We start from the raw sequence: 12,676 nt of genomic DNA on the forward strand, positions 1-12,676 counted from the left end.
AATAGCCCTCCTACATTCATAGGCCAAGGAGGAGTATTCCTCCTTGGTGATAGCCCCTCCCTTCCACCAGGTGTACGCCTCTCTTTTGGCCCTCAGGCATTCTTGAATGCCTTTACTGAGCCATGGGGGTTTCAGAGCACTCTTACCCCCCTTCTTTCTCTCGGGGACTGTCACACTCTGAGCCTGGAGGATCATCCCCTTAAGGTACAACCATCCCTCATGGACTCCCATATCCTCTACCTTTTGGGCCCTCAGTGCCTCCCCCACTAATCTCCTAAGTTCGTTGAAGTTGGCCCTTCTGAAGTCAGGGGCTTTAGTCATGGTATAAGCCCTCACCACCCTGCACTGGATGGTGAATTCCACCAGGCAATGATCACTGTCACCCAGGTGGTCAAGGACCTGCAGTCCCCTCACCAGGTTGTCCCCAGTGGCCAAGACCAGGTCCAGCAAGACATCTCTCCTAGTGGGGCTGTGCACCTCCTGGATAAGGTGGAGGTCCTGTATTTCAGCTAGGAACCTACGTGAATGGTCAGACCTGACTGACTGCTTCTCCCAGCAGGTACCTCGAGGTATGTAGAAAAAACATTTAAAGCTGTGTCTATGTTCGAATCACTGATTCTCCGAATTAGCATCGAATCTTCAGATTCAGCTGAATTGAATTGGGGACAGCGATCCGAATCAATGAATTGAATCACTGTCCCTGATTCGGGCCGAACCCAAATCCAAATTGAATATGGCCCATTTCATACACCTCTAAAAATTAGGTGCATTCTTCCAGTCAGTGATTTTACTTTAGAGTGGTGTCACACATTCACTTGCAACAGTTGCAGATCGTTGGACTGTAGTGACCTACTAAAATGAATAGGTGTTAGGAGATAATCCTTGCCTGAAAGGGAACAATATTGCAACACCGTGAGAGCATTTAACAGATGCTACACTGCTTGAACACACCCCTGCCCACTTTTTAACTGCGTTTACTGTCAAATTGAACATGTGACACCACCCTTGTATCACGGAGCTAACAGCCAGATAAATCCCAGATGAGAGTGGTATGTAACCATGCTAGGGATGATGGTCACCTTTACTGCTCAGACCCTTGTTCCCCTCCTGCTCCAATGCTGTTAGCTTCCATCTTCCAGGGCAGGAGACAGTAGGGTTCTTATACCTTGGAATAATTTTTTAGTATAGTATGTTTCCAGTCTGTTGGCTTTCCTGCTGTGTATCATAGCAAAGCACATACAGAAATATGCACATTGGTATTTACGTAGAGCATATAAAATGCAAATGGAATCAATGCTTCTATTAATGTAGTGCTGGCGTCCTGCAGCTGTGCTTCTGCACAGCCAGTGATTAATATCTCCCTGCTGAGTGTGTGATTTATTGACCTTCTTGCAAATTAAAATGATTAGAGTGTTGTACCACTGCTGGTCTTTATTCAATGCTGGCTGGTGGCCATGCTCCAGAATATTTGTTCCAGTATAGCCCACTTGAGTTATGTGCAAATATTACCCTTTCCACAGTATGTGAAAAACAAGTGATGTCAAAGACTTATCGTGCTTCCTAAGGCTGCATGTGCATGGCACAGTACAGTGCAGAGATACTCGCATTCACTTCATACAAGCCAGCACAGATCCCTGAAGCAGTTTAGCAACAGTAGCCTAGAGCTCAGTGAGGGCTAATTTCCCCTGTACCTCAATGGAGGCATTTCCTAAAATAGAAGGAGGTTGTTTTAAAAGAGAATGTGGTGATAAGTCTGCACTCTGTCCCCTAAGGTCCATGCACAGGACTTCGACCTTTCTTTGTTTCCCTCCTCATCTCTACACTCTCAGCCTCTGAGAGAGATACATGAGTGTGATCAGGGCAGTGCATATGTGTCTAAATCAGGGGTGGGCAATTATTTTGGGTGGAGGGCCACTTACTGAGTTTTGGCAAGTTGTAGAGGGCCACATGGGTAGCCCCATCCCTTGACAGGTGCTCCCCCGCCACCCCAGATCACCATTTTGGGACTAGAAGTCTCAACCCCTAACCCAGGGCTGGGCAATTATTTCAGGCGGAGGGCCACTTACTGAGTTTTGGCAAGCCATCAAGGGCCACATGACAGGCAGCCGGGGCAAATAAATATTAATTTTCTAAATTTTTTAGGGGCCCTGCAGGCCGGATGGAATGGCCTGGTGGGCTGCATCCAGCCCATGGGCCGCATTTTGCCCACCCCTGGTCTAAATTCTTCTGTATTGACAGCCTCAATTGGCTTTTTCATACCCTGATGGAATGCAATAACTGGGGGACACCGTTCATCTTGAACCCATACATTTTTCTTTGTTCTGGTCTTGTAGGAGGTGACAGTGGATGATGCTCACATCAGAGCCATCAATGCCCTGGCCATGAAACTAGAGAAACAAAACAAGGAGGAGACTAAGACAATATACTGGCGCCGAAAACAGCTCAATGACAAGTGAGTATACTTTCAAGGTTCTAAATGAAGGAAAGTTTAATCAAAGCTGTTCTAATAATTTCATGGTAGAAGGGGAAAGACAGGTCTCTTCATGGCTGAGCTGGATAAAGGCTGAAGATTCCTACATAGACTCTTTTAAGCACTCTCCTCCACAAATACAACATTCAATATCGTGCCACCAACCACCAGCCAGTGAAGCTTCTCTTGGAGGCTGCCAAAGCAGCACTGCAGTTGACCAGAATGGTTTTCAATTTGACAAAGTGAAACTCATCTTTCCTAACCTTGGAGCTGAATATGTTCCGAGGTTTTCAGTCCAAAAACTGTGGAAAGTGGGGGTTCAGAGTAAGGGAGCAAAGAAATACAGCCTTTTGGCCCCCAGTTGAATGCAGTTCACCTGCAGCTGTGGAAGTTCTAATAATCATCCTCTCCTCTAAAACTGTCTTTTCCATGAAGATGGAATAGTTTCCATGGAAACCTGAATGCATACAAGAGGAAGCTGGAGGGAGCCCTGGAGATCCATGCTTTAATCAGAGAAATTGATGACATCACAGAGAGAATTAGTGAGAAGGTGGGTTGTTCATCATTTCATTAATAAAAGGGGCTTTAACCTCAAAGAAAATCTGCTATCCCTTTGGATCAATAGTCACCCTGTAAAAAAATTATAAACATTCATTAGTTCTGTAGCTAAAAAATCTTTTCAAGGATGATGCTTAATAGTTGTCAATGAGCAAACAAGGAAACATAAAACTTCTATAACCAATTTGCAGACTGAGAAAGCATAATAAGGAGGGTTGGACTCAATCTCGCAAGGTCCCTTCCAGCCCCTAATGTCTATGAATCTATGAATAATATGCTGCTATGTTGGCCAATGAAACAAACTCAGTAGAAAGACTGAAATTCAGTCAAAACATAACAAAGATTTCCAGATTTAAGACAGACATTCTCAAAAATTCCAGATTATGGTTAGAAATGGTCTTTTTAAATGGTCTTTTTAACCTTGAGATTGTCTGTCTTGGGGTGCCTGTACACGTGCAAAACCAGTGCTCTGATGTGCTGTAATTATAGTAAATCAGAGAAGACTCAGTTAATCAAGTCTGTTGAAGTGTGGTAATTGGTACTCTTCAGCAGCCTCTACACCTCGTGTATTCTGTGTCCCGACAATTCAAAATGATGGCAGGGGTGCTTTGACTAAAGCTCATTGAACAAGCTTTAGTTAAAGTTCCCCTGCTGCCATTTTGTGGGGCGCTGAATACGTGAGATACGTGTGCACTTTAATGAAAGTGGCTCTCAGAGCTGCTGTAATTAAAGCGCCCCCCACCCACCCACCCACCCACCCACCCCCAGGGCACGTATAAAGATGCCCTTGGTGCCTAAATATTAAAGCAAGGTACAGACATTACACTTTTACCAGTATAAATGATCTGAAACTGGTCTACCTGTAACAGAACAGAAGTTTGGTACATGCAAATTGGTTTAAAAATGGCAGAACCCAGCCTAAGATTTGCCCTTCTCACCACAGGGTGAATGTGTTTTCTGTTTACTACTGATCTAAACTAGGTCACTTACAGAAAACCACGTAACTTAGACCGATTCCGTTTTTTGATTGTCTGTACCTAAAGGGCTGGATGATTACGTTAAAAAGAAAAAAACAAGGTGTAGTTCATAAGACACCTAACTAAAAACAGAGTTCTGTTCCTGTTTAACCACTGGCCCATTGGGCAGTTCACTTAATCTTACTGTTATCATCTGAAAAATGCATATAACAACGCCTTTTTATTCTTATTGCTTTGAGAACAGTGCAAGAAAAATGTTGCATAAAAAGTAACTGTTATTTCATACACGCGTCTTTATATTATTCATGTGAACATATGAATAAGTGGGCAGACCTATCATAGAGTCAGTTGAACTTGGGGGAAAAATATTTATGAAATTCTCCAATGAGAATTTTACTGATACGCTTCTTAATTCTCCAGAATGTTATGTCTGGCAAAATTTTGAAGACCCCTCCCCCCAAAAAGTTCTCTTCAAATTTTCTTAAACTGCACTTTCATTGTCATTTTATGCTTAAGAAATTTCATGCGACTGTTTGGCTTATTTTAGCTATTTTTAGCTTATGGAAAAAAAGACGAGAATGATGGAGTAATATGGAAAGTGTAGCCCACATTTATGCTGTATACACAAATATTCAGGGGCATATTGGGAGAACAGGGTTGGGACTAGTCAAGGGGTTATGAACTCTTGTTCCACCTCCACCAGTGACCCAGAGATCTATTGGTACTTTTGAAATGATAAAAGGAAGCTGTTAAGAGAGAAGGAGAGAGGGAACATTTAAAGGACCTAAGATATAGATAGTCCTATTGCTTTTCTTTCTCTTTCTCGCTTCCCCTCTCCTCCTCCAGAGTGCTCTGATACAAGCATTGGATTATGGAAAAGATGTAGAGAGCGTGGCAAATCTCATCCGAAGACATGAGGAAATGGAGAGAGAAATCAGTGTCATTCAATCCAAAATGGAGGTGAGAGGCTACAGTTTTAGCTAATAAACCTAATAAAGGAGGGGCTCCTACATTAATTCAGTGGGGGCCAACATTTTTGGCAAGCATGCCACATATTAGCCCCACACCTTCTCCACTTGCTATTCTGATCCTCTTCCTCTGCCCAATCTGGTGCTTTGTTTTCCACTGCCAGCCCTGTGCCCCTTGTCCAATCTACTGCTCTGCTTTCTGCCCTATGCCCCCTGCCCTATCTTTTGCAGTGCTCCTTGCTCCCTCCCCTATCTGCCACGTGCCACACAGAGGCTGCCCTTGCCACTTGTGTTTCCCATGCTACAGGGTGGCCACCTCTGCATTAATTGATCTAAGCCCCCCTAATTAGTTAATTAAACATCTCTGTTTAGCCACTGCAGTTAGAGTCTTTCCGACTTTGCAAGAGGAATCCTTCCATAAATGACAAACTGACCTTAAAGCAAAGGGAGATGAAAGACAGCTGGCTACGACTCCAAGGACAGGCTAAGCAAAGGTAAAGATGTCTATCAGACTACTATCTAAATACTCCAAGCACAAAGAAAGGTGCTTCTAGGGGTCTGGAAGTCAGTGGGCATGGGTCTGGCAAGGTACTCTGGAGACTCAGTATAAAATCTTGTGTAGACAGCCAGGCTTTTTTTACACAGCAGAACAAGATAAAGTGAATAGAAATACAGCTTGGCAAACCTCACACTTTATTTAAAATGAGTCTAATAAATTTGTAGTTTATCCCCCAGTATAATCTCACAATATAATGTCCCCAAATCTCAGATCAGCCCTATTGTGATCTGAGGGCAGGAGTTATATTTGGATAAGGTGGAAAGATTTCTTTCCAAGGCCAATCCTAAAATGCCAGTTCTCTCTAAGCAGAAGTCATTTCTTAAGAGAATGATCAGAAAGATTTTACAGTTGCCCCAGTTACATGCTGTCAGAAAGAATTATTGCAGAGGATAACATAAGCATACTGATTCTTAAGCAGGTTCATAACTACTGCAATCCCAACCTAGCACCAAAAGCTGTAAGGAATTGCAGCTATCTTGGAGCTCGCCCATTACTCCAGCTTCAGTGTTTTCTTGTATGATTTCCTATAGAAAACGGAGCAGTGGTTATGCAGGGTAAGGAGGTAAATTGAAACTGTGTTTGCTAATGCACAATTATATTTTCTGTGGTAGGAAGGAAAAGTTGGGAGCCGCGTACCAGTTTCAGAAATTTAATCATGAGCTAAAAGAGCTGCTAGATTGGTTTAAAAAAACCAAAGGCTTAATGGAGGCAGGGGGGCTTCCCAAAAGTCCAAGTGAAGCAGAAAGCCTGATTGAAGAGCATCATGAGAGAAAGGCAAGTATCATTGTTACTTACAACTAGATTTTCTGGAGAACTGTCCCATGTTATACAATTTTCATGACTAGAACTAGTTGCTGCCAGATGCACTATGGCCATAGTATACCTGCTCCCCACAACTAATCATATTCTGTTTTCAATAATATGCTGAAAGGTGATGGAGTGTCATCACTAGACACATCTACATGTCACCCTATGGCAACATAGCGATGTGCTACATCACTGTATGGCGCACTATGGTGATGTAGCGGTCACGCAAGTCTACACATGATCACTAGCTACGACATCATAGTGGCGTACTCCCTGCCTATAGTATGCCACTACAGTGATGTACTGGGGAAAGCTAAGTGTGTGCTGCCCATATAGCACAGTACAGGAAGTTACTGCACCATGCTTTAGTACTTCAAAAGGAAGTACTAAAGCACCACACCATAGCAACATCGCCATAGGGTAACATGTAGACACGCTCCCTGGAGAGAAAAGCTATATGTTTCCACAGAATTGGTACCATATGAGCAATGTAGCACTTCACATTTATTCTGTGAATCCTATTAGTGCATAACAACTCTGACCTGGACTTACCAACCATAAAAGGTGGCTCAGTATCACCTCAGGGTTGCTCTATGGTAGAGGTTCTCAACCTTTTTACACTCAAGGCATCCCTTGGAAAATGCCAGCTCTTAACTCTCACTCATTTTTTTGACTACACAAAACTAATAGAATAATTCTCAGTTCTTTGCAACAGAAGAAAGAGCACAGCAGGTCAGAATGTGTTTAACGCTATGGTTTCCTATTTGAAATTTCTGGGTTTATTTTGTGAATCCTATTTATATACCTAACAGTGGTTGTGTGTCATGCCATGGCACCCTTGAAAAGATCTCAAGGCACTCCAGGATGCCATGGTACCCTGACTGAGAATCAATGCCCTATGGTGACTGCATTGGCTCATTTCTGGGATTTCGTATACATGGAGTGGGAGCAAGTGGACAGCGCATGCTACTCACTGGTGCTTGTCTTTGCGGATTTGCATTTGCTAAATAAATACAAACTGGTGCTCTTGACATTGGTACCAAAATGTTGACAAGCCCGTAATGCCAGCTGTTGTTTTGTGATGTGTCATAGGAAGCAGACTAATAGCACCACTTTTTTCATATTGGACACCAAGGCTAAGTACAGACATTCAAAAAGCCCAAGGCAAAATCAATTCAATCTAGGCAGCTTCCTCAAAGGTGCATAGGTTGAACTGATAACCAGCTGAACTGACATTCAGTTTTCAGTTGGGAAAGGCAGGGGAAGGCCTGCACTGACCCAGATGCTTCCCTTCACCCCATCATGGGAGCCCCAGGGAGCTGAGGGGAATTCTTCCTCTCCTGAACCCCGCAGCTGTTTGCCTGAGCTGCCCCAAGTCTCAGAGACAGCCCAGGGCAGCCACAGGAAGCAGAGGGACATTTTCCAGTTCCTCTGGAGCTGTTTTTGCATGAGACTCACAGCAGTTGAGGCAAAACCAACTGCAGAGGAGCAGAAGAAGTTCCCTTTGCTCCCTGGAGGCTGCCCCAGGCTGTCATAGAATCATAGAAGTAGGGTCAGAAGGGTCCTTGTAGATCTTCAAGTCCAACCCCCTGCCTGGGCAGGAGGAAAACTGGGCTCAAATGACCCCAGCCAGGTAGGCATCAAGCCTCTTCTTAAAGACCCCCATGGTAGGAGCCAGCACCACTTCCCTTGGAAGCTGGTTCCAGATCCTAGCCGCCCTAACTGTGAAGTAGTTCTTACAGATGTCTAATCTAAACCTACTCTCCAACAACTTGTAGCCGTTATTCCTTGTTATCCTGGGGGGCGCTAGGGGAAACAAGGTCTCCCCCAAACCCTTCTGGTCCCCCCTAGTGAGTTTATAGACAGTCACCAGGTTCCCCCTCAGCCTTCTCTTGTGGAGGCTGAACAGGTTCAGGTCCCATAGTCTCTCATTGTAGGGTCTGCCCTGCTGTCCCCAGATCATGCGAGTGGCCCTCCTCTGGACCCTCTCAATGTTGTCCACATCCCTCTTGAAGTGGGGCACCCAGAACTGGACACAATACTCCAGCTGCAGCCTGACCAGTGTTGCATAGAGCGGGAGCATCACCTCCTTGGCCCTACTTGACATGCACCTGTAGATGCACGATAGGGTCCGGTTAGCCCTAGCGACTGTGACTTCGCATTGTCGGCCCATGTTCATCATGGAGTCAATAATGACTCCAAGATCTCTTTCTGCCTCCGTGCTCTCAAGAAGGGAGTTTCCCATCTTATAAGTGTGCTGCTGGTTACTACTGCCCAAGTGCAGCACCCTGCACTTGTCAGTATTGAAATGCATCCTGTTTTTGTTAGCCCACCCCTGCAACCTATCCAGATCTTGCTGCAGTCTTTCCCTCCCTACTAGTGTGACCACCTCACCCCAAATTTTGGTATCATCAGCAAATTTAAACAGGTTGCTTTTCACCCCGTTGTCCAAATTGCTGATAAAGAGATTGAACAGCGCGGGCCCAAGGACCGAGCCCTGGGGGACTCCGCTGCCCACTTACCCCCAGGTCGAATATGACCCGTCCACCACCACCCTCTGAGTACGACCCTTCAGCCAATTTGCAATCCACCTGACCGTGTAGGCATCAATGCCACAGTTGCCTAGTTTTTTAATGAGGATGGGGTGGTCGACAGTGTCAAAGGCCTTGCTGAAGTCCAGAAAGACTACATTCACGGCGACACCTGCATCCAATGCTTTTGTGACCTGATCATAAAAGACAATCAGGTTAGTCTGACATGACCTGCCCCTAATGAAACCGTGCTGGTTGCCCTTGAGCATCATCCCCAATGCTGGCCCATCACAGATGTGCTCCTTGATGATCTTCTCAAAGAGTTTCCCCAGGATTGAGGTAAGACTGATGGGCCTATAGTTGCCCGGGTCCTCCCTCCTCCCTTTTTTAAATATGGGGACCACATTGGCTATCTTCCAATCATCTGGCACCTGGCCCGAGCACCACGAGCGCTCGTAAAGCCATGCCAAGGGCCCTGCAATAACCCCTGCTAGCTCCCTCAACACCCTGGGGTGGAAAGCATCTGGACCTGCTGATCTGAACACGTACAGCCCCTCCGGAAGCTCTCTAACCCGGTCCTCCTCAACCTTAGGTCTGGAGGTATTCCCCTCAAGTCTGTCTTGAATCACGGTGGGGGAGTCCTGGTCCCTGCACAAGAAAATGGAGGTGAAGAATTTGTTAAAGCGGTCTGCCTTCTCCTCTGGCGCAACCACCAGATTGCCCAGCGTATCTTGCAGGGGCCCCACATTTCCTGGTGCCTTCTTCATCCTCCCTATATATTTGAAAAAGGACTTTTTATTATCTTTGATCTTGGATGATAGTCCTAGCTCTATTGTCCGCCTTAGCTTTCCCAACAGCCCCCCTACAGGCCCGAGCAGTGGAGGTATACTCCTCTTTGGAGATAGCCCCCCACTTCCACTGGGTGTACACCACCTTTTTGGCAACCAGACATTCTCGGACATCTTTGGTGAGCCAGGGGGGCTTTTGGGCACTCTTGCCCCCCTTTCTTCTTGTTGGGATCATCACCCCTTGGGCCCTGAGTATCGTCTCCTTAAGAAACGACCACTCATCTTGGGCACTGAGTTCCCCTGCCCTCGAGAACCCCAGTGCCTCTCCCACTAATCTCCTTTACTCCTTGAAGTTGGCCCTCTTGAAGTCTAAGGCTACCGCCTTGCTGCAGGCCTTTGTCACCCTGCGCTGGATGATGAATTCCAGCAAGCGATGATCACTATCACCCAGGTGGTCAAGGACCTGGAGCCCCCTTACCAGATCATCGCCTGTGGCCAGGACCAGATCCAACAGGGCATTTTCTCTGGTGGGACTGTGCACCTCCTCGGTTAAGTGGAGGTCCTGTATCTCAGCCAGGAACCTCCTGGAACAGTCCAACCTGGCTGACTGCTCCTCCCAGCAGATGTCCGGGTAATTTAGATCACCCATGACAGCAAATTGTCTCTGAGGCTCAGGGCAGCTCAGGCAAGTAGCTGTGGGGCTCGGGAGGGGAAGAATTCCCCTCGGCTCCCTGGGGCTGCCCTGGGCTCAGGTGGAGGAAAGCCACCTAAGGCAGGAGCTCCCTGATACCCACATGCTGGGCTGCATGGGCAGGCCCCTGGCCTTGAGGACTTCTTCTTTCACAGCTAATAATGAAGGAACTGTTGGATGTCAGGGTAGGTCCTTGCTGGAAAATAAAGTATGTGCTTAACTCAGGATAGCCAAGTTAAAATAACAGTGAACACAAAGCAAAACTTTGTTTTTTAAATCAGGTTAGTAGCCCAAGTTAAAGACTATTAGAGGAGTATGAGATCCAAGTCATGATACTAATATAATACTAATAGTTACAGCTATAGTTTCCCCATCTGCATTGCTGTGTTTTAACCAAAGTTAGCTAACCCACATTTTTCAAGGTAGATATACCCTAAGAACTAGCAATGGCAATTTCAGAAGTTTAATATAATATTCCATCAACCCTGAGGTGCTTTTTATGTGTATGTCCCTAAAGTTATAGCATACGCTACCATTTCACTCCACAATTCTTTTTACATTTTCTAGTCATTTATATAGTAGCTCTCACACTTAATTTCTCCTTTACAGATTCATTATACAGACGTTGCACTCTCAGTCGCGTGCTCTCTCTCTCTCACTCTCTCCCTCTCACTTTTTAGTTGAAGTTAAAGATAATTCATTTTATACCAAGAAAAAAGTACTACTGTCTTTATAATACGATAACCTCACATTGATTCATTGTGCACGAATGCAAAAGCGAAATCCGGGCATTGTTTGCCATTGAAGGATTATTTTCTGTGTGGCAAAAGACAATGTTATAATTATAAATCCATACTTATTTAATTCTAAGCACTTTCCAATATGTTCCTTGGGGGGACCATCTTCTCATGAATAATGGGGGAAAGTTTTTTGTCCATACTTACTTGCTGTTAGATTATTCCTCTGCGGTTTCAGTGGCATAGCACAAAGATGAATGATTTTCCATACAAATGTGAGTGTTGGGAAGTTATGGTCCATTTTCTTCCCCCTAAAGACCTCTATACTGAATAGCTGACTTTCCATAAAACTTTGACATCAATCTTTCCCCTGTATTTTAGGAGGAGATTGAAGCACGAGTGGAAAGATTCAATTCACTCAGCAACTATGGTCAGCAGCTTGCCAATTCTGGTCATTATGCAGCCCTTGAGCTCCAGCAATCCCTTTCCAAGTTGCAGCAGGCCTGGTCTGAACTGATTCAGGCATGGCAGGACCGATATGTAAAATTATTCCAGGCCCAGGAGTTGCAGGTAAGTGCAGAGTTGCTCAGTAGAAAAACAGAGCTCCAGCAAACATAGCTCAGTATAAACAGGGATTTAAAAATGTTGGACATTTGGAATTGCTCACATGCAGTGAGGATCCATTTGGGTAAGCGTGCATATGTTACACACACAATACAACATAAAAAGAAGATAATAAGGTGTGCCACCCCAGCTGCCTCCTGTCTCCCTCCCATCCTCCTCCCCTTCCTGGCTGCACAGTGTCAGCACTGCAAGCTCTCCACTCTTCAGGGCCTCAGCGCTTGAATGTCTCACATACAGCTCTGGGTAAGTTTTTCTGCCAGGAGAACAAACACAGGAAAATTCTCCCAGATAATTTGAATGTGTCTTTGCAGCCAGAGTCAAGCACTCAACAGTTAGAAATCCCTAAGCAACCATAATTCAGTCCCCTTGTACATATATATTATGGTACAGTCTGTGATTACATGATCACATCTTGTGTTTTTTCCACAAGCCTCTTACCTCCCTCCCTGCACAAGGTAGACCAGTGGTGTGTGGTCTTTTTAGACTCAAGACATCCCTTTGAAAATGCCTACTTTCAGCTTGCATTCATTTTTCAACTACAGAACAATGAAAGAGCAATTCTGTTGGAAAGACCTCAGAGAGACCACAAGAGGTCATCATGTTTTTGACATTATGGATTCCTATTTGAAATCTCTGGGTTTATCTTGTGAATCACATGTAGGTGTTTGCATGCCAAATAGCACCCTGTTGCACAGCACCCCATTGCACCTTAAAAGGATTTCAGGGCACCCCCAGGGTACTGTAGCACCCTGGTTGAGAATCTCTGGGATAAACAGTGCTCAGTTAATGAGTAACTAATTCTATATTTCATAGATTTCATAGACGTTAGGGCTGGAAGGAACCTCAGAAGATCATCAAGTCCAGCCACCTGCCCCAGGGGCAAGAAGTCAGCTGGGGTCATAGGATCCCAGCAAGATAAACATCCAATTTTCTCTTGAAGGCGTTTAATGTGGGTGTTTGAACCAC

The 12,676-nt window shown here is 45.2% G+C and overlaps 1 protein-coding gene across 1 annotated transcript in view; it reads left to right on the forward strand.

Moving 5' to 3' along the window:
- The window catches only part of SPTBN5 (spectrin beta, non-erythrocytic 5), a 165,240-nt gene that overhangs the window by 109,258 nt on the left and 43,306 nt on the right, over nucleotides 1-12,676 (forward strand). The window contains exons 42-47 of the mRNA XM_019496605.2: nucleotides 2,334-2,452; nucleotides 2,906-3,020; nucleotides 4,852-4,965; nucleotides 5,346-5,467; nucleotides 6,144-6,306; nucleotides 11,468-11,656. Of these exons, the coding sequence (XP_019352150.1) occupies nucleotides 2,334-2,452; nucleotides 2,906-3,020; nucleotides 4,852-4,965; nucleotides 5,346-5,467; nucleotides 6,144-6,306; nucleotides 11,468-11,656 (822 nt within the window). The remainder of the gene's footprint in view (nucleotides 1-2,333; nucleotides 2,453-2,905; nucleotides 3,021-4,851; nucleotides 4,966-5,345; nucleotides 5,468-6,143; nucleotides 6,307-11,467; nucleotides 11,657-12,676) is intronic.

This window comes from Alligator mississippiensis, chromosome 2 (assembly GCF_030867095.1).
Source record: "Alligator mississippiensis isolate rAllMis1 chromosome 2, rAllMis1, whole genome shotgun sequence".
Classification (NCBI taxonomy): domain Eukaryota; kingdom Metazoa; phylum Chordata; order Crocodylia; family Alligatoridae; genus Alligator; species Alligator mississippiensis.